Source organism: Nomascus leucogenys, chromosome 19, assembly GCF_006542625.1.
Source record: "Nomascus leucogenys isolate Asia chromosome 19, Asia_NLE_v1, whole genome shotgun sequence".
Lineage (NCBI taxonomy): Eukaryota > Metazoa > Chordata > Mammalia > Primates > Hylobatidae > Nomascus > Nomascus leucogenys.
The window spans coordinates 23,280,860-23,300,000 of NC_044399.1; the positions used below are offsets into that span (position 1 = coordinate 23,280,860).

Sequence of the window (19,141 nt, forward strand, 5' to 3'; positions counted from 1 at the left end):
TATACCATTTCCAGCTAGGCATGGTGGCTCACGCCTGTACTTCCAGCGCTTTGGGGGGCCGAGGCAGGCAGATCACTTGAAGTCAGGAGTTCGAAACCTGCCTGACCAACATGGTAAAATCTCATCTCTACTAAAAATACAAAAAATGAGCCAGGCGTGGTGGTGGGCGCCTGTAGTCCCAGTCGCTTGGGAAGCTCAGGTGGGAGAATTGCTTGAACCCAAGGAGACAGAGGTTGCAGTGAGCCAAGATTGAGCCACTGCACTCCAGCCTGGGCAACAGAGAGAGACTCTGTCTCAAGAAAAAATAAATAAATTAATTAATTAATTTATACACACACACACACACACACACACACACACACACACACACCACTTCCTTCATCGGGGTGCTCTGTGTGAAAAGTCCATTAGAGACACGATCTTTAGAGTCAATTTTTATAGCGTCACTGAGTTTGTTTCCAAAACTAAGGCCTTAGGAAAGCAACTATGCCTTAGGGACATTCAGGTTTCTTATTTAAGTTAATGTAAAACAGAAAAATTATGGGTCGCATATGCCATCTACTGGTAAGAGAAAACAAAACTCATATGTGTAGATTCAAAAAGTTTTAAAAATATTTAAAGGCACTTAAAACTTCTTAAAGTGAATATTCAATGCATTTTCATTCATAAATATTTGTAGCAGATGCATAGAATGTAAGGAATTTCAAAGTTTAAATTAGAGTACTACGTTACACAATCCAACTCATGATCTGAAATACAACTAGGCCAAATAGGCTTAATCAGTTTCAAGGCATCGTTAAGTCCTTTCTCAAACTTTCTCATATACAAATGCCACTTACCAAAAGGGGGCAAGCTTTAAAAAGGTGGGTATAGTTTATTCATTCAAATTCAATGCCACTGGTGAAAGAACATATTATAGCTAGCTTTACTGACAGAGTAGTTCAGGTTGAGTATCCAAACTCCAACACTTTTTGAGCACTGACATGTCGTTCAAAGTAACTGCTCATTGGAGCATTTCAGATACCTGATTTTTGGATTAGGGATGCTGAACCACTAAGTACAATGCAAATATTCCAAAATCCAAAAAAAAAAACAAAATCCAAAACACTTCTGGGTCCCAAGCATTTTGGATAAGGGATACTTAACCTGGATTATCATCTTTATACCAGAAAAACAGCATGTATCTTCCAAGGAAGGCTATCTTTAGTGAAACAGAAGGACTCTATTAGAAAGATGCGGTGTTTATTAACATTTGTCTTTTGGAAATGTTATAGATCAACATGAATGAGCACAAAAAAATCTCCGAATTTTCCCTTTAACTACATCTCACAAAAACTACAAAGAAAAGAAGGCTGTGCCAATTTTTCAAACTGAACACAAAATAGTCTCTCAGAAAAATCAACTTCCTGTTGCCAGATCAGACACACCCACACGCGGGAGTGTCCATTTCCCACCCTAAAGAGAACATCCTGCATAGTGCACAAGGAGTGGAGGATAAGGACAGGGACAGATAAAAATTCTACCGGCTCCACATGGCTATCCAAAAACCAAAGTTTAAAACCGAAAATATTCAAGCCTAGTTCAATTGTCATAGGAAATAATATTGAAAAGGGATAGAAAACAACAAATAAAGTTAAAGAAATATATTTCTGATTCAGCATTTACTCCACAAGCTCTTCTTCACCTCTGAAAAGAGATTAAAAGAGCTATGGGAAAACAGCAGCACTTTGTTTTGTACCCAGTTCCTAACATATCTACATCATTCTCAGTTGTTCTCACTACTGGATAACATGAGCTCAAATACTCACATGCACATTTATTTGCAGAGTTGTGCCACACATCCATTGGATTTCTTTGTTTGTGCCGAAATGCCTCTTCGACTCTAGTTTCTGTCTTCCGAGCTCCAGTACTATGAGGATTTATTTGTTCTGATGTTACTGATAAGCCTGCAAGCGGAAGATAAGCAATACCTCTTTAAATATTCCCAGCTACATAAACCAAAAGGTTTAAAAAAAAACCTCAAATACAAAACTGAGTTTTAAAGTCATTAATTATACTTGGGCAGTTTGCAGTTCTAATGAAAGCAGTGTCTTTTATTTTAAGATGGGTAAGAAACTTAGATATAAAATCATAAAAATAAAACAATCTGGCAGGCCATGTTTACACTTAATCCCCAACGGGGCCCTATTTTTATTCATTTTAATTCACAAAGGAGCACATTTTACATTATTATGACTGTGGAACAATAAGATTATATATTATCCAAAAATAATGACCTCTGCCATCTTAGAATGTACAACAGTCTACTGGGCTACTAAACCCCATTCCCGTGAACTATTTCAAAATGCTATTTGCTTCCTGTCGCACCACACTGCAGTCAGTTTGGTTGTCCTGCATTATATTCCTAAGACTAATCATTCTATCTTAATTTTCTTCACTAGAGATTTATTCCTTCTATGTGATCCTTAAGTTGGTTTTTCTCCAGGTTCTCTCTGTAACCACTTTTCTTCTTACTCTAACTTCCCCAGTGAAGTATCATTGTGTTCAGGTTCGATTACTATTATATAATAATTCTCAAATCTGTATCTTTAGCCCAAACATCTCTGATCCAGATATACAACTTCTGATCCATATAAACAACTCCTTACTTCACATCTCCAATTGAATTTCCTAAAGATAGATCAAATTAAAGATAACTGGTTTATCTTTCCCTACAAAACAAAACAGTTCATTCTTATATATTCCCTATCTAGGTTGGGAGTATTAGTATCTACTAAGCCACTCAACCAGTAATATGGCGGCCAGTTTTTATTCTTCCTTCACTTCACAGTGCTCTCCATCCCTGTGGCTACATCTCACTTATATTAATCTCTTCTAACTCCCTTCCTACTTCATTAATTAAAACCCTGGACTATTACAACAGGTTTTTGTTCCCCAACAGCTTTACTGAGATACAATTTATATAACATAAAAATTACCTGTTTTAAGCGTACAATAAACAGTTTTTAGTAGATGTACAGAACTGTAAAATCACCACAGCAATCCAATTTTAGATAACTGTCCCAGGCAATGACTACTCCACTTTTTGTCTCTATAGACTTGCCTTTTCTAGAAATTTTATATAAAAGAAATCATACAATATGTAGTCTTCTGGGTCTGGCTATTTTTACTTAGCATAATGTTTTGGGGTTTTTTTGTTGAGACAACATCTTGCTCTGTCACCCAGGGAGGACTGCAGTGGCATGAACATGGCTCACTGCAGCCTCAACCTTCTGGGCTCAAGCAATCCTCCCAACTCGGCCTTCCAAATGGCTGGGATCACAAGTGTACACCACCACGCCTAGCTAATATTTTTCACTTTTTTGTAGAGATGGTATCTTGCCATGTTGCCCAGGCTGGTCTCAAACTCCTGGGCTCAAGCAATCCTCCAACCTCTGCCACCCAAAATGCTGGGATTACAGGCGTGAGTCACCGTGTTCAGCCAGCATGTTTTTGAAGTTCATCCATGTTGTACTGTGTAACAGTACTTTGTTCCCTTTTATTACTAAGTAGTACGTGCTTATATGGGTATCCTATGTTTTCTTTACCCATTCACCAGCTAACAGACATCTGGGTTGTTTCCAGTTTGTGGTTATTATAATCAATGCTCCTATGAACATACAAGTGTTTATGTGGACATATATTTTCATTTTTCTTGGGTAGATTCCTAAGAGTAGAATCACTGGGTCATACAATAAATCCATGTTTAATTTTTTAGAAATTGCCAAACCATTTTCAAATGGGCTCCAACAGATTTTAAACTGATCCCTCATCTTCCTACCCTGGCACACTGAAACCATGTTACTTCTTCCCGCCAAGGCAATTCGACCAATTCATTTCACTGCTTAAAATCCTTCAATGATTTCTACTGCCTATGGCTATCAAACTTTAGTGTACATAAAAACTCTTGGCCGGGCGCGGTGGCTCACGCTTGTAATCCCAGCAGTTTGGGAGGCCGAGGCGGGCGGATCACGAGGTCAGGAGATCGAGACCACGGTGAAACCCCGTCTCTACTAAAAATATAAAAAAATCAGCCAGGCGTGGTGGCGGGCGCCTGTAGTCCCAGCTACTCGGAGAGGCTGAGGCAGGAGAATGGCGTGAACCCGGGAGGCGGAGCTTGCAGTGAGCCGAGATCGCGCCACTGCACTCCAGCCTGGGCGGCAGAGCGAGACTCCGCCTCAAAAAAAAAAAAAAAAAAAAAAAAAAAAACTCTTGGATAGTTTGTTCAAATAAAGATTTCTTGGTCTTAATATTCTCAGAGAATCTAATTCATAGGTCTAAGCTGAAGTGGGTAATAGGCAGACATTTTTGAAAACACTGATCTACAAGATAAATTACAAGCTCCTTAGCATGGCATTGATTTATTCAAATATTTACCAAAAACCTGTTTTATACCAGACAGGGTTCTAGGGACTGGAGTAGAGATATAAACAAGACATTCAAAGTGCTGATATCCTAAATAAGGAGGACATGACCAAAAAACAAATAATATAATTTCAAATGCTACCAAAGCCTCTATCAGATTAGGTGGTCAGGGAAGAGCTCTCTAAAAAGGTAGAAGAAAAGTTTCTTCATAATTTTTGTGTTCTGGACCCTGCACCTCTTGAGCCCTATTTCCAGCATTCTGTATTTCTTTAGCAATACCAGTTTAACATACATCAAGCTATTTCACACCTCTGTGCCTTTACATATGCTACTGTTTTCTCTGTGAGCAATACACCTCCTCCTCCTCTGTCACTGCCTCCCTAGTCCATTAGAGAGAACACTTCTATATTCACTCCTTACTCTGATCAAAATGCTGGGTTCCCTACTGGGAGGTCTCATCTCTGTGCTCTGAACATGCTTCAACCAGTGCATACAACACACTGTACTTGATTGGTTTTACATTTCTCTCTCTCCTACTAAAATGTGAGTTCCTCAAGGACAAGATTATAAACTGAATCGACAAACTACAATTGCTAATTCTGTGTTTCTAATAACAAAATTGCATATAAATTTCACTAGGGTGGGAAAAACAGTATACCTAAACATGTTTTTAAAGTACCAGAAAGTAAACTGATGAAAAATAAAACCTTTTCATATCTAATATCTAAATCCATTTAGAAATCAATTCTTAAAAAAGAGATACTCCTACAAAACAAATTTCACTAAGAAACACTTTATTTCTGTAATATGCACTATCACACTAAAACTTTCACAGTAGGTAAAGTTGTAAAATATCTTTGAGAGTTTACATAACGCATTAGTATCAGAAATTAAATAAATACATTAAATACATTACTTTCATAATACCAGCAATCCTAAAGAAACATCGTTCAAGGACTCTTGGCCTGAACAGAGCACACTAGGCTTCAGTACCAAGTTTATTTCTACAACTTACCTCTTTTTATTCTTGCTTCCTTAATTTCCTCACAAAGTTTATTAAATTCTGGATCTAATTCAGCTGCAATGATAGCATGTGCAGTGTCCTTCAGGGTACAAGCCCTGTGCCTAATTATTTTATCTGTTAAAAAAGTTGGTATATATTTATTATAGAAACAAATAAAATAACATTAACAAAGGACATCTTAAAAAGTAAAAGAATACAAACAAAATTATAAAAAGCATTGCTAGGTGAGAAAAAGTTCATTTAAAGTATGGATAAAAAAATAAATACACTGAGCTACTCAGTCGAGTTAGTAATTCTCTGAAAATTATACTTTAAGAACCTTGAAGGACTAAACCTATTACCATTTCTGAAGCAGTCTGGAGAATTACAAGAAACAGATACATGGTTTCAAATTTCTGAAAACAGAAATATGTGATTTTCAGTAAAAATTTAAAAAGTATTTACAGGATATTTACCAAATGCCCAGCCCCAGAGTCGTCAGAGATTAATATTAGGAATTCAAAAAAATCTTAAATTTCTCCTAAGTTGACATTGGTCAAAACTATGCTAAAGAATACAATATATCCTAAAGGTGACTTATTTTTTTAAATGTGACAAAAACAGAGAAATACAGAGACTTTCTAAGCTAAAGGGCACAAGATGGTATATACATTGTAGGTAGATCCAGGAGAAAAGCATAAACATGGTTCCAGGTAAACTATACTTAAAATGATACTAAAAGAGGAGCCTCTGCTTCACACTAATCCAGAAGTTCCCATTCATAAACAATACAATATAAACAGTGCCCCCTAGACCAGTGCAACTCAGAAATATGAAAAGGCAAGTAATATATCAAGGTAACTAATATTCTAACAGTATCAAGAGCAGGAATCCAGAGTTGCAAACAACATTTGCTTTTTCCTCTCTAGTAAAGGCAAACAGTATAGACAAAGTTACAGAGATACTTTATAACTTTCTGATTTGAAAGTTATTATGGCTCATTGTGGTAATCTTACAAAACCAAACATGCACCACTCAAAGGCAACCAATGATATATTTACTTCCAACACATTTTCTCTAAACATTCACTCAACAAATGTTGTCCACTGCACCAGGGAAAGCTGGAGGGCGGCCACCCGCAGCAGTGAACAAAACATACATGGTATCAACTTTCAAGGACTTTTTCAGACCACTACAGGAACAAATAATCTCATACATCCAAATTAACACCTCCTCCCTCCAAAAAAGAAAAAGCTCAAAAGCAAAACACCCTGAATAAAGCTATGAAGAAAACCTACAGGGTACTGGTGTGGGTTCCAATTTAGATTGAGCGAGTCAGGAAGAAGCCTCTCTAAAGAACAGGCATTTAAACTGACACTTGAAGCACAGACTGGAGTAGCTACTGAAAGAGTAAGGAAAAAAAAAAAAAAAAAAAAAAAAAAAAACAAACTAGTGCAGGTTCAGAAAATACCATGTGAGAAAATTCTGCAGTAAAGAGTTTGGAGATTTCAAGAAACTGAAATGTAGCCAGTGTAGTGTTATGAGTTCTAAATTTCTTTTCAAAGACTCAATATGTCAGTATGTTCAATTCTTTGCCTTCTACTTTTAAACTTAACTTCCTCATAAAGCAACCTTTTTCGATTACCTGCTCCACCCTGACTCATTCCTATTACCTGCTCTGTCATAACCATTTTTCCCACCAAACCACTTACCTCGTCATTCTCTTCAAATTAGCCAATCGGAATTAGTTTAGCCTGTGTGATCTAATCCTAGCCAACAGGAGGACAACACAGCAACGGGGGCCACATGCATCAGGGATAATAACCCCTTCCCCTCCCTTGTCCAAGTGGGCGCCCACCATTGCTCCATCTGTAAGGGCGCACCCTTCTATAGAAGACCTTGCCTTGATGAGAATTAAAAAGAAAATTTTATATTTGAGTGCTATTTTTTTTTTTGCAGTACTGAAACTTTATTTATAACAGAACATAATAAGCAAGAGGCAAAGCGGAACTGATCATATTGAAAGGATTTCAGATTGTATCCTAAGAGCAATGAAAATCATTGAAAAGATCTGCCGTGGCTGTTTTCTGATCACTGGATTGAGGGGAGTCAAGAATAACACCAGGGAGCATAGTCACTAGGCTTTTTTTTAGTGAGAGAGGATGATGACTTGAACTGGGGTAATGGTGGTGGTGGTGGTGAAAGACGAGATTACAGATTTGAAATGTGCTCTCAATGACACCATTTGGTGATAAAGTAGATAAGAGGGTAACATAAATATCAAAGATGATTTCCTAGCTTCTTGCATAAAAAATGGGGAGATGGACATACTATTTATAAAGATGCAAAAACAAACAAATTAAAAAAAAAAACCCAGAATAGAGAGGAAAGAAGGAAAAGAAGTTAGAGAGTAATTTTAAAGAGTTTAGCTTCAGACATTTCAGTTTGGAGATGCCTAAAAAATATCCCAATGTAGATACCATGTAGGCACATGAATATGTGTCTCAACAATTCTCTTTATGAACAAAAACCACAATGATTTTGTAATCTGCATTATTAACATATTGTACTTCCCTAAGTTTAAAAATAGATCTATTGAAGCATAATAGATATATAATAAGTTGCTCATACTTAAAGTATACAATTTGATACATTTTTACATCAGTACACATCCATAACATTATCACAACAATAAAGATAATGAATGGGCCAGGGGAGGTGATCATGCCTGTAGTCAAAGCACTTTGGGAGGGAAAGGTAGTAGGATTGCTTAAGCCCAGGAGTTTGAGACCAGCCTGGGCAACATGGCGAGCCACCGTGTCTCCACTCTGACTTATTCCAATTACCTGCTCCACCCTGTACAAAAAGTACAAAAATTATGCAAGCATGGTGGTGCATGCCTGTGGTCCCAGCTACTTGAGAGACTGAAGCAGCAGGATCGCTTGAGCCCAAGGAAGTCGAGGCTGCAGTGAGCCATGTTCACACCACTGCACTCCAGCCTGAGCAACAAAGCAAGATCCTGTCTCAAAAAAAAAAAAAAAAAAAAAAAAAAGACCATAAGCATATCTATCATCACCAAAAGTTTCTTGTGACCATTGATTTTCCTCCCTTCACCCTTCCCCACAGCTGTCTATTCCCAAGCAACAAAGGATCTGCTTTCTCTTGCTATAGATCAGTTTATATTTTCTAGAATTATATATACGAGTGGAATCACAAAGAATATTTTTAACCAGGATTCTTTCACTCAGCATATTTAAGCATAAAAATAATTATTTGTCCCTATTTTTGCATGTTATCTGTACTTCGTTATTTGTTAGTGCTGAATACTAATCCATTATATGGGTATAACAGGATTTGTTTATCCATTCACATGCTGGTGGGCATTAGGGATAATTCTGGGTTTTGGCTATTATAAACAAAGTCACTATAAACATTGATGAATAAACCTTTGTATGGAAATATACATGTTAATTTTCCTTGGGTTAATACTAAGGGGTGGAATGGCTAGGTCAAATGATAGGTACAGTTCTTCAGCAACCACAGGGGATTGGTTCTAGGACCCCAACTCCCCTTGGATATCAAATCCCCAGATGCTTACATCTCTCATATAAAATGAGGTAGTGGCCGAGCACGGGAGCTCACGCCTGTAATCCCAGCACTTTGGGAGGCCAAGGTGGGTGGATCACGAGGTCAGGAGTTCAAGACCAGCCTGGCCAACTTGGTGAAAGCCCATCTCTACTAAAAATACAAAAAAATTAGCTGGGCGTGGAGGCAGGTGCCTGTAATCCCAGCTACTCAGGAGGCTGAGGCAGAGAATTGCTTGAACCCGGGAGGCGGAGGTTGCAGTGAGCCGAGATCACGCCAGTGCACTCCAGCCTGGGTGACAGAGCAAGACAGCATCTCAAAATAAATAAATAAATAAATAAATAAATAAAATGAGGTGGTACAGTCAGCCCTTTGTATCCACAGGTTCTGAAGCACACATATGAAGAGACAACTATAATACATATGTTAAACATTCTAAGAAACTTCTAGACTGTTTTCCAAGTCAGCTGTTCCATTTTACATTCCTACCACAGTGCATCATAGTTCCTGTTACTCTACATCCTTGATTACATTTGATATGGTTTTTTCAGTTTTAGACGATTCTTACAAGTGTTTAATGGTGTCTTCACTGTGTTTTTTTTTTTGTTTTTTTTTTTCTTTTGAGACAGGGTCTCATTCTGTCGCCCAGGCTGGAGTGCAGTGGCATAATCTTGGCTCACTGCATCCTCTGCCTCCGGAGTAGCTGGGATTACAGGTGTGTGCCACCCCACCCAGCTGATTTTTGTATATTTAGTAGAGACAGGGATTCACCATGTTGGCCAGGCTGGTCTCGAACTCCTGACCTCAGGTGATCCACCCACCTTGGCCTCCCAAAGTGCTAGGATTAAAGGCGAAAGCAACTGCACCCGGCCTCATTGTGGTCTTAATTTGCATTTCACTACAGATTAATGAGGTTGGCCGGGCACAGTAGCTCACACCTGTAATCCCAGCACTTTGGAAGGCCTAGGCGGGCGGGTAACTTGAGGTCAGGAGTTTGAGACCAGCCTGGCCAAAATGGTGAAACCTCATCGCTACTAAAAATACAAAAAAAATAGCTGGGCATGGTGGTGTGTGCCTACAGTCTCAGCTACTCGGGAGGCTGAGGCAGGAGAATTGCTTGAACCCAGGAGGCAGAGGTTGCAGTGAACTGAGATCATGCCACTGCACTCCAGCCTGGGTGACAGAGCAACTCTGTCTCCAAAAAATAAATAAATAAACAAATAAGTAAATAAAAAGACTAATGAGGTTGAGTATCTTTTCATGTGTGTATTTGTCTTCCGTATACCTTATTTGGTAAAGTGTCTTCAGCTCTTATGTCCATTATTTAAATTGGGTTATTATTAAATTCTGAGACTTAATATTCTGGCTATAGGTTTTAAGCTCTTATATTTAGGTATGTGATCCATTGTGAGTTAACTTCTGTACACAAAGTCTTTTTTTGCATGCTGATATCCAATTGTTCCAACACTGTCTGTTGAAATTAATTTACTTTCTTCATTGAACTGACCTTATATCTTTGTCAAAAAGCAAATGACCCTCTATGTGTGCATCTATTTCAGGACTCTATGCTATTCCATTGACCTATTTGTCAAACTTCATGCCAATATACACTGTCTAGATTACTGTAACTTTTTAAGTCTTACAATAAGATAGTATTAAGTCTTCCAGCTGTTTTTATTTTTCAAAGTTGTTTTGACTATTCTAGGTCCTTTTCATCTTCATATGAATTTTAGAATCAGCTTGTCAATTTATATCAAATGCCTGCTGGAATTCTGATAGGATGGTGTTGAACCTGTGGTTCGATCTGGGGAGAAATTACATTTTCATAATGTTGAGTCTTCCAATCCATAAGCCATGGCATACATCTCCATTTATTTGGGTCTTCTTTAATTTATCTCACCAATATTTTATAGTTTTCAATGTATAAGTCTTACATGCCTTTTGTCAGATTTATCTATATTTCATGTTATTTTTTGATGTTATTTCAATTTCCTGTTTGTTGCTAGTATATAGAAAAACAAGTGTTTTACATGCTGATCCTGTCTCCTGCAACCCTAACTTCACTTATATGTTCTAAAAGCTTCTTTAAGTATTCCATAGGATTTTCTATGTAGACATCATATGTCTACAAACAACAACAGTTTTACTTCTTTCTTTCTGGAAGTAGGGATGCCTTTATTTCTTTTTCTTACCTTACTGCATTGGCTGAAAGCTCCAGTTTAATGTTGACAGAAGTGGTAAGAGCAGACATCCTGGTCATGTTTCTGATCATAGGGAGAAAGTACTTACTCTTTCATCACCAGTATGATGAGAACTGTAGGCTTTTTGTAGACATCATTTATCATTGAACTGAAAAGCGGGGATGGGGGGAATAATTTTGTTCCAGTAAAAAAATTTGACTTACAAAAACAGGCTGTCAGCTTAATGATAGTCTGCTGACCCCTGGTTTAGAGCATTTACTTTTAATGTGATATATGTGATTATTGATATGGTCACTATTTATTTTCTACTTGGCCTATATGTTTTTTGTTCCCTTTTTCCTCTTTTTCTCACTTCTCTTGGAATTACTGTATACCTTTTTATGATTTCATTTTATCTCCTTGTTGGTTTATTAGCTCTAACTCTATTGCGGCCCCTGTGTGAACTTTAAGGAATATTCCCTCTCTTTCTCTGGCCTCAGATAGTTTTCTCACACATATGCACTAACCAGTACTTAGTTAAACACTAGGATAGGACCTCCTGGAGATAGCCACAGTGTTCTCTCTGTGCAGCTTTCTTCTTTCTGGTAATCTGCCCTGCAAACACAAACCACTGTGGCCTCTTCAGATTCCAGGTCTGGCTCCTCAATTCAGAGGACCTCCAGAATACACCTGGGCTGCTCCTCCTGGGGCTGGTATCTGGAAATTGTCTCCAGGCAACCACACTACTCCTCTTATTTGTTTCTGTCTTTTGGGAATCACTGTCCTGTGTTGCCTGGTGTCCAATGCCTTCCAAACAGTTTTTCTTTAAATATATTTTGTTCTTTTTTTTTTTCCATTGTTTCATGTGAGGGGGTAAACAAATCGAGTCCCTTTTACTCCATCTTGGCCAGAAGAAGAAAAGAAGAAGTCTCCTGGTGTCTTTTAAATACTCTTTGAAAACCAAACTTTAATAGTTGTGCAACAATCCAAAGTAGGATGTGCCTTAATTTTTCAAAAGTATTGTTCTCTTTGGGGAAGCTTTAAGTTGCTTCTAATTTTAGCTACTATAAACAAAAAACTACAATGAACATCAACATCCTTAGAAGTAGCTATACTTTCAAGTTGACAATACAATGTTTGTAGCCTATGCAACACCACAACTTTCCACCACTGGCTTTCTACCTCGGCTTGAAGAGAAACTAAAAAAAAGGTAAGATTAAATCTAAAGGCATGGATCTGGCATATTATCTCTAAAATAACTCAATGATTGGTCTTTCTGCTTTTTATAAAGTGTATCTTCTATCCCAACACTACCCTAAATTAAGCAAGAAAAAAGAATAAATGAAGAAAAAAAATTCCATAAAAATTTCCCACTAGTATGGAAGACAAGGAATATATTCTTTTAAAAAAATCTGCATTTGAGAGGGAACATTGCTTTTTTTAGGGGGATGGGGGTGGGGGGACAAGGTCTCACTCTGTCACCCAAGCTAGAATGCAGTGGCACGATCATGTCTTATAGCAGCGTCAACCTCCTGGCCTCAAACAGTCCTCTTTGCCTCAGTGCCCGGAGCAGCTATTAATGGGACCACAAGCATGCGCCACCATGCCTGCCTAATTTTTGTATTTTTTGTAGAGATGGTGTCTTGCCATGTTGCCCAGGTCTCACACTGGTCTCACATTCCTGGGCTCAAGCGATCTGCCCACCTCGGTCTCCCAAAGTGCTGGGATTACAGGTGTGGGCCACTGCACCTGGCCAGGGCATTGCTTTTTCATGTGCCTATCATTACAATTCTTTTCAATCATTGTTTAGAAGATTGTCTAAGATTATACATAGCATATAATCACAAACTTAAAGAATATTCAGAGTAGAAGGGATGTCTATGATAATCCTAGGTTCTTAATCTTTTTGACCTGGATCCGTATAAGAACAGAATATGGTTGGGCATGATGGCTCACATCTGTAATCTCAACACTTTGGGAGACTGAGGCAGTAGGATTGCTTGAGGCCAGAAGTTTGAGACAAGTCTGGGCAACAGAGGGAGACCCCATCTCTACAAAAAATTAAAAAGTTAGCCAGGCTTGGTGGCTCATGTGGTCCCAGCTATTCAGGAGGCTGAAGTGGGAAGATTACTTGAGCCAGGGAGGTCGATGGCTCAAGTCAGCTATGATGGCTACAGTGAGCCATGATCGCACCACTGCACTCCAGACTAGGCAACAGAGTGAGACCCCCTCTTGGGGGAGGGAAAAAAGAATAGAATAAAAGTTGAAAACTGCACATGAATATAATTTTGTTTGCAGATTCAGAGACTCACTCATCACTTAAAACTCTAGGTTTAAAATTGTGTGGGAATAGAAACTACATATTTATGAGTTTTCACTGTCTCATACTTTAAGATTTTAAGATTGTCGAAATCCATGAAATTTGCAAGTTACATAAGCACAGCAAAAAAAACCCCACGTATTGGCTTTGAAGTCGAGACAGCTCTCAATCCATTCAGTTGTACCATATAATATCTGTGGGTTTGCACACAGGTAATTATATAATCTCTCTGAGCCCCAATCTCCTCATCTATAAAATAAAGATATTACCACTTACATTTGTCTTCAGCAAAAAGTAATGGCTACTCAGGACATACAGATGAGTATCTATAAAATTAATAGAAGCACTACTTTAATGAAAGTAACAGCAATTTCACTGTGTTGATGTTTCTTTTGTAATTAGTAAACTTTCACTTTTAGTTCATTATGAAGAAAAAAAAATCCCAGAAGTACATTACCTGAGATTTTGTTCAATAAAATTATTAAGAGTAACCATATTTTTAAGAAAAGCTAATTTTTATGGTATGATTTTTCATCCCAAATAATTTCATAAGTAAGAAATTTGGCTGGGCATGGTGGTTCACACCTGTAATCTCAACACTTTGGGAGGATGCAGCAAGAGGATCACTTGAAGAGTTTGAGACCAGCATAGTCAACATAGCAAGATCCCATCTCTACAAAAAATTTTAAAATTAGCCAGGCATGGTGGTAAGTCCTGTAGCTGTAGTCCTAGCTACTTGGGGGGCTGAGGTGGGAAGATCACTGGTGCCCAGGAGGTCAAGGCTGCAGTGAGCCAAGATCATGCCACTGCACTCAGGTCCAGGCAACAGCGTGAGACCTTGTCTCCAAAGAAAACAAAAAACAAAAAAACATTTTAACTGTATCTACTGGTTCGGGTCATATTTATATATTATTAGTATTTATGCATATTTCCACAGAATGTTACCATGTCTCCATTTTATAATTTCTACTTAATCTGAGATTCCTTGAGTTAGTATCGAAAAATAGAGGCTAGGCACAGTGGCTCACACCTGTAATCCCAACACTTTGGGAGGCCGAGGCGGGTGGATCACCTGAGGACAGGAGTTCGAGACCAGCCTGACCAACATGGTGAAACCCCGTCTCTACTAAAAATACAAAAATTAGCCGGACATGGTGGCGCATGCCTATAATCCCAGCTACTCAGGAGGCTGAGGCAGGAGAATTGCTTGAACCCAGGAGGCGGGGATTGCAGTGAGCTGAGATCGTGCCATTGTGCTCCAGCCTGGGCAACAAGAGCAAAACCCTGTCTGAAAATAAATAAGTAAATAAAATAAAAATAGAATAATAAATAAAATTTACTCATTGGCCACATTTATTAAGAACATGCTTTACACAAGATGCCTATACAGATCCTGTTCTCAATCGGCTTAGAGTCTAAAATAAGGGATAAGGATAAGTAAACAAATAACTATGGGCAAAAAAGTAATAAATGTCTCAGAAAAGTTACATTATGAGATTCAGAGATGAAGGGGTTACTTACAACTGGAAGGAAATCAGAAAAATCTTTCATGAACTTAGCATTTTAGTATTCCCTGAAGGGTAGATAAATTTTTTTTTTTTTTTTTTTTTTGAGACGTTGTCTTGCTCTGTCGCCAGGCTGGAGTGTAGTGGCGCGATCTTGGCTCACCGCACCTCCGCCTCCCGGCAGCGATTCTCCTGCCTCAGCCTCCCAAGTAGCCGCAAATACAGGCACACACCACCATGCCCAGCTAATTTTTGTATTTTTAGTAGAGATGGGGTTTCAACATGTTGGCCACGATGGTCTCAATCTCTTGCCTTCGTGATCCGCCCGCCTTGGCCTCTCAAGGTGCTGGGATTACAGGCATGAGCCACCGTGCCCAGCTGGGTAGATGAAATTTTAAAACTATATGTGATTTTAAAAGTTATGTGCTATTAAAAAGTACATTTTCTTGTATGTTACTTATACCTCAGTAAAACTGATTTAAAAAGAAAAACATGGAAATACTCCCAGTAGAGGCGATACATTTGACAAAGGTCCTGAAACAGTAAGACTGGGACTTACACTGGGCAAGAACTGGGACCCATATTTCCTAGAAAAGGGGCCCTCCTGGGTTCCTCTCTCTTCTCATTCTACACACTGTCTATGAAATCTCATTCACTCCTCTACAATGATGACGCCCAACCATATCTCGTGCCCACTTCTTTCAACCTCCAGAACCAAATATACAACTAGTAATCCCAGCATTTTGGGAAGCCAAGGCAGGCGGATCACAAGGTCAAGAGATCGAGACCATCCTGGCCAACATGGTGAAACCCCGTCTCTACTAAAAATACAAAAATTAGCTGGGTGTGATAGTACGCGCCTGTAATCCCAGCTACTGGGGAGGCTGAGGCAGGAGAATCACTTGAACCCGAGAGGCGGAGGTTGCAGTGAGCCAAGATCACGCCACTGTACTCCAGCCTGGCAACAGAGCAAGACTCCGTCTCAAAAATAAATAAATAAATACATACATACATAAATACATAAATAAATAAATAAAGTCTGCATTTCGTCTGGGTGTACCAAATATGACTCATACTAACATGTCCCAAATTGGATTTGACATCCTGCCCATAAATCTGTTCTTCTATTGGTTTACCTTCCCAGATTCCTCTAACCAGACCAAAACCTCAGGGATCATTCTAGGTTTCTGTCCACCATATTTAAATGGTTGGTCACTAAGACCTCTATATTTAATCCCTGCAGCCACTGCAATTAAATCTTAACTGACGTTCCAACCTCCATCTTACAACTGCCTTGACCTCTACCCCAAATTTGATACTAAAAGGTCAAGGCTGTGTCTTAACCATCTGTGTATCTCTAGCCTTAAATAGGATTTATACACAGAGAATATTTAATAAACAGATGCTCAATAAATGTTGAGTCAGTGAGTAGAGAAGCAAATTAGTTTCCCACTACTCCTCCACGGAGGCACTCTATTCTCCAGACTTGTTTTTTTCATACCTTTGTTTCCTCAGCCTAGAATCAATGCCCTTCCCAATCTTGCTAATCTCCAGGTAGTGTCTTCTCTTCTGTGCTCCACTAACCTGGTAACATATTTCTAATGAAGACCTTATGACACTGTCTTATAATCATCTGCTGGCACCTTAAAACATTATTCATGATTGCCACCTCTATGGTATCCCTTTATCTTAATAATATTTGTTATTACAATCACCAATAATTTGATAACTGTATTTATCACTCTAAAAATTGATGACTTTCTATATAGTAGGGATTGTGTTTCATATAACTGTTACAGGCTGAAATGCATCTCCTCAAAATTTATATGTGGAAGGCTTAACTCCCAGTACCTTAAAATATGACTGTATTTGGAGACAAGGCCTTTAAAAAGATAATTAAAATGAGGACATATGAGTGGGTTCTAATCAAATCTGACTGAAGTCTTTATAAGGAGAGAAAATTTGGACACACCAAGAAACACCAAGGGTACACAGGCATAGGGAAAAAGCCATGTGAGGACACAGAGAGAAGGAGGCCGCCATCTGCAAGCCAAGAAAAGAGGCCTCAGGGGAAACCAACCTGCTGACACTTTTATTTTGAATTGGTAACCTCTAGGACTGTGAGAAAATTAATTTCTGTTATATTTTGTTATGGTAGCACTAGTAAGCTAATACAATTACATATAGAATAATGCCTGCCACATAGTAGGTATCCAGTAGGCATTATGGATCTATCATAATACTCATATATATATAAAATATTATATCTTGGTCTCAAAAAGCAAGAATTGTCAGAGTCATCTTTGTAGTCTAGGCACCTAGCTCAGTAATTAGCAGATAGTACTCATAAACACTAACAGAAAAATGAGTGAGTTTGGTTGAAACAACTCATGAAATACAACTATGGCAGATAAATTTAGAAATGTATTAAGAGCAAAACACAGAGGGCTCCAAAAGTTTGGGTGAATCTGGGGGCTTTAATCCTATACAATTTGTACAACATAGAAGATTTTGAGACAACTAAAAGATTAGGGCCAAAATTTCAGCAAAACTAGTCAAATGATGGTATGTAGCATATGAATAGGCCTGGGGGATACAGGAGGGGTGCACTGCAAGACCGAGAACGGGGATGAGCCAAATGTAATATATCACGTATCTATACTGTAGTAATTAGGGCCAAATATCTGATACTGGTCACATTTAGAACACAGGTCAATTTCTTCTTGTTCTCATCATTTAATTTCTGTTCCCATCATCCTCAAGGGAGAGAATCTGGGTCAACACTTAGGCAACATGTATATCTTTCAAAATGTTGGCTTTTGTCTTCTATGTATATGTTAGTTTTTTCCCCAGATGGCCAAGTGTTCTGCAAAAGAGAACACTGTAGGCTTCCAAATACTCATGGGAACTTGTAAACGTAATACAACATTCATGTAATTTCCACTTGCTACACAACACACCCTGAGGATGTTTTTCTGGAACATAACAAGTGGTTCTGTTGCTAAGAAAAAAAAAAGAGGTTGCTTGATGAAAGATATGAAAAAAATCTAAACACAGCCAAAATAATGCCTTTGAACTATATCACTTTTTGTATCAGAACAAGTGAAGAAAGCAGAGCCATATTCTTTCATTGTAGAACTGCATTTTGTAGTAAAATATTATTATGCACCAGAAACCATTACTTCTTCCTTAAAATATTAATATCAACATGGTTATAATTAATTACTGAGAAGGGAAAAATACGGATTGATCTTCTCAACTGGCTTTTTCTAAGCACTTAAATTCATTTTCACTACCAGCCCTTAGATTTGTTTCAAAATAGAATTACATTTAAAGTATGGTCCAGGGAATGTAATAAGCACAAAGTATAAAGGGTCATTCTAGAGCAAATATGCAGGTACCCACTAAGAAACCAACTTATAAAAAAATTAAAGCACAATTTAAATAATGATCATAAGAATACAAACACCAATAGCTAACCTTTATGGAACTCTTATCATGTCCCAGCTACTCTGCTAAAGGCTTCAGATATTTAGGATGAACCATATGAAAATGGCAATTTCATAAGGTTCAACCTAATATACTTTCTCATTTAATTCTTACAACCACCCCAATTAAAGAATGTTATTATCATCCCCATTTTACAGATGAGGAAACTAAAATTTAGAAGGCTTAATTTGATCAAAGTTAAAGAGCTAGGAAATAGCAGAAATAGGACTAAAGCCTAGGTCTAAATCCAAAGCCCATATTCTCATTACATATTACACAATAACAGCAGTCTCTGTGTCTTGAAAACCAGGCTGAAGGTATAGGCACACATGCACTCTCACATACTGCTCAAAGCCACTACATATACAGTTGTGCAGTTTGTACCCTCACACAGGACCCCAGCAAGGGAAGGGAGTGAAATGGGGCTGACATCCAGACCATGCTTTACTATCCATCCTGTTACAGGATGGCATCCAACTGAAGAAGGTTCTCTTACTTACCAAAAATTGCTATAGTGGCTAACAGTGGCCCTGATGCTGTTGGTATAATTTTTTTTTTTTTTTTTTTTTTTTGAGACAGAGTCTCACTCTTGTCGCCCAGGCTGGAGTGCAGTGGCGTGATCTCAGCTCACTGCAAGCTCCGCCTCCCGGGTTCA

At 38.3% G+C, this 19,141-nt stretch overlaps 1 protein-coding gene across 2 annotated transcripts in view; it reads right to left on the bottom strand.

Annotated features, from left to right (window-relative positions):
• Window positions 1–19,141, bottom strand: part of ATAD2B (ATPase family AAA domain containing 2B) — a 180,800-nt gene that overhangs the window by 11,681 nt on the left and 149,978 nt on the right. For both annotated transcript variants that reach the window (XM_012497764.2, XM_003270569.2), the window contains exons 23-24: window positions 5,420–5,542; window positions 1,809–1,946 (exon numbers count right to left, since the gene is read on the bottom strand). In XM_012497764.2, the coding sequence (XP_012353218.1) occupies window positions 1,809–1,946; window positions 5,420–5,542 (261 nt within the window). The remainder of the gene's footprint in view (window positions 1–1,808; window positions 1,947–5,419; window positions 5,543–19,141) is intronic.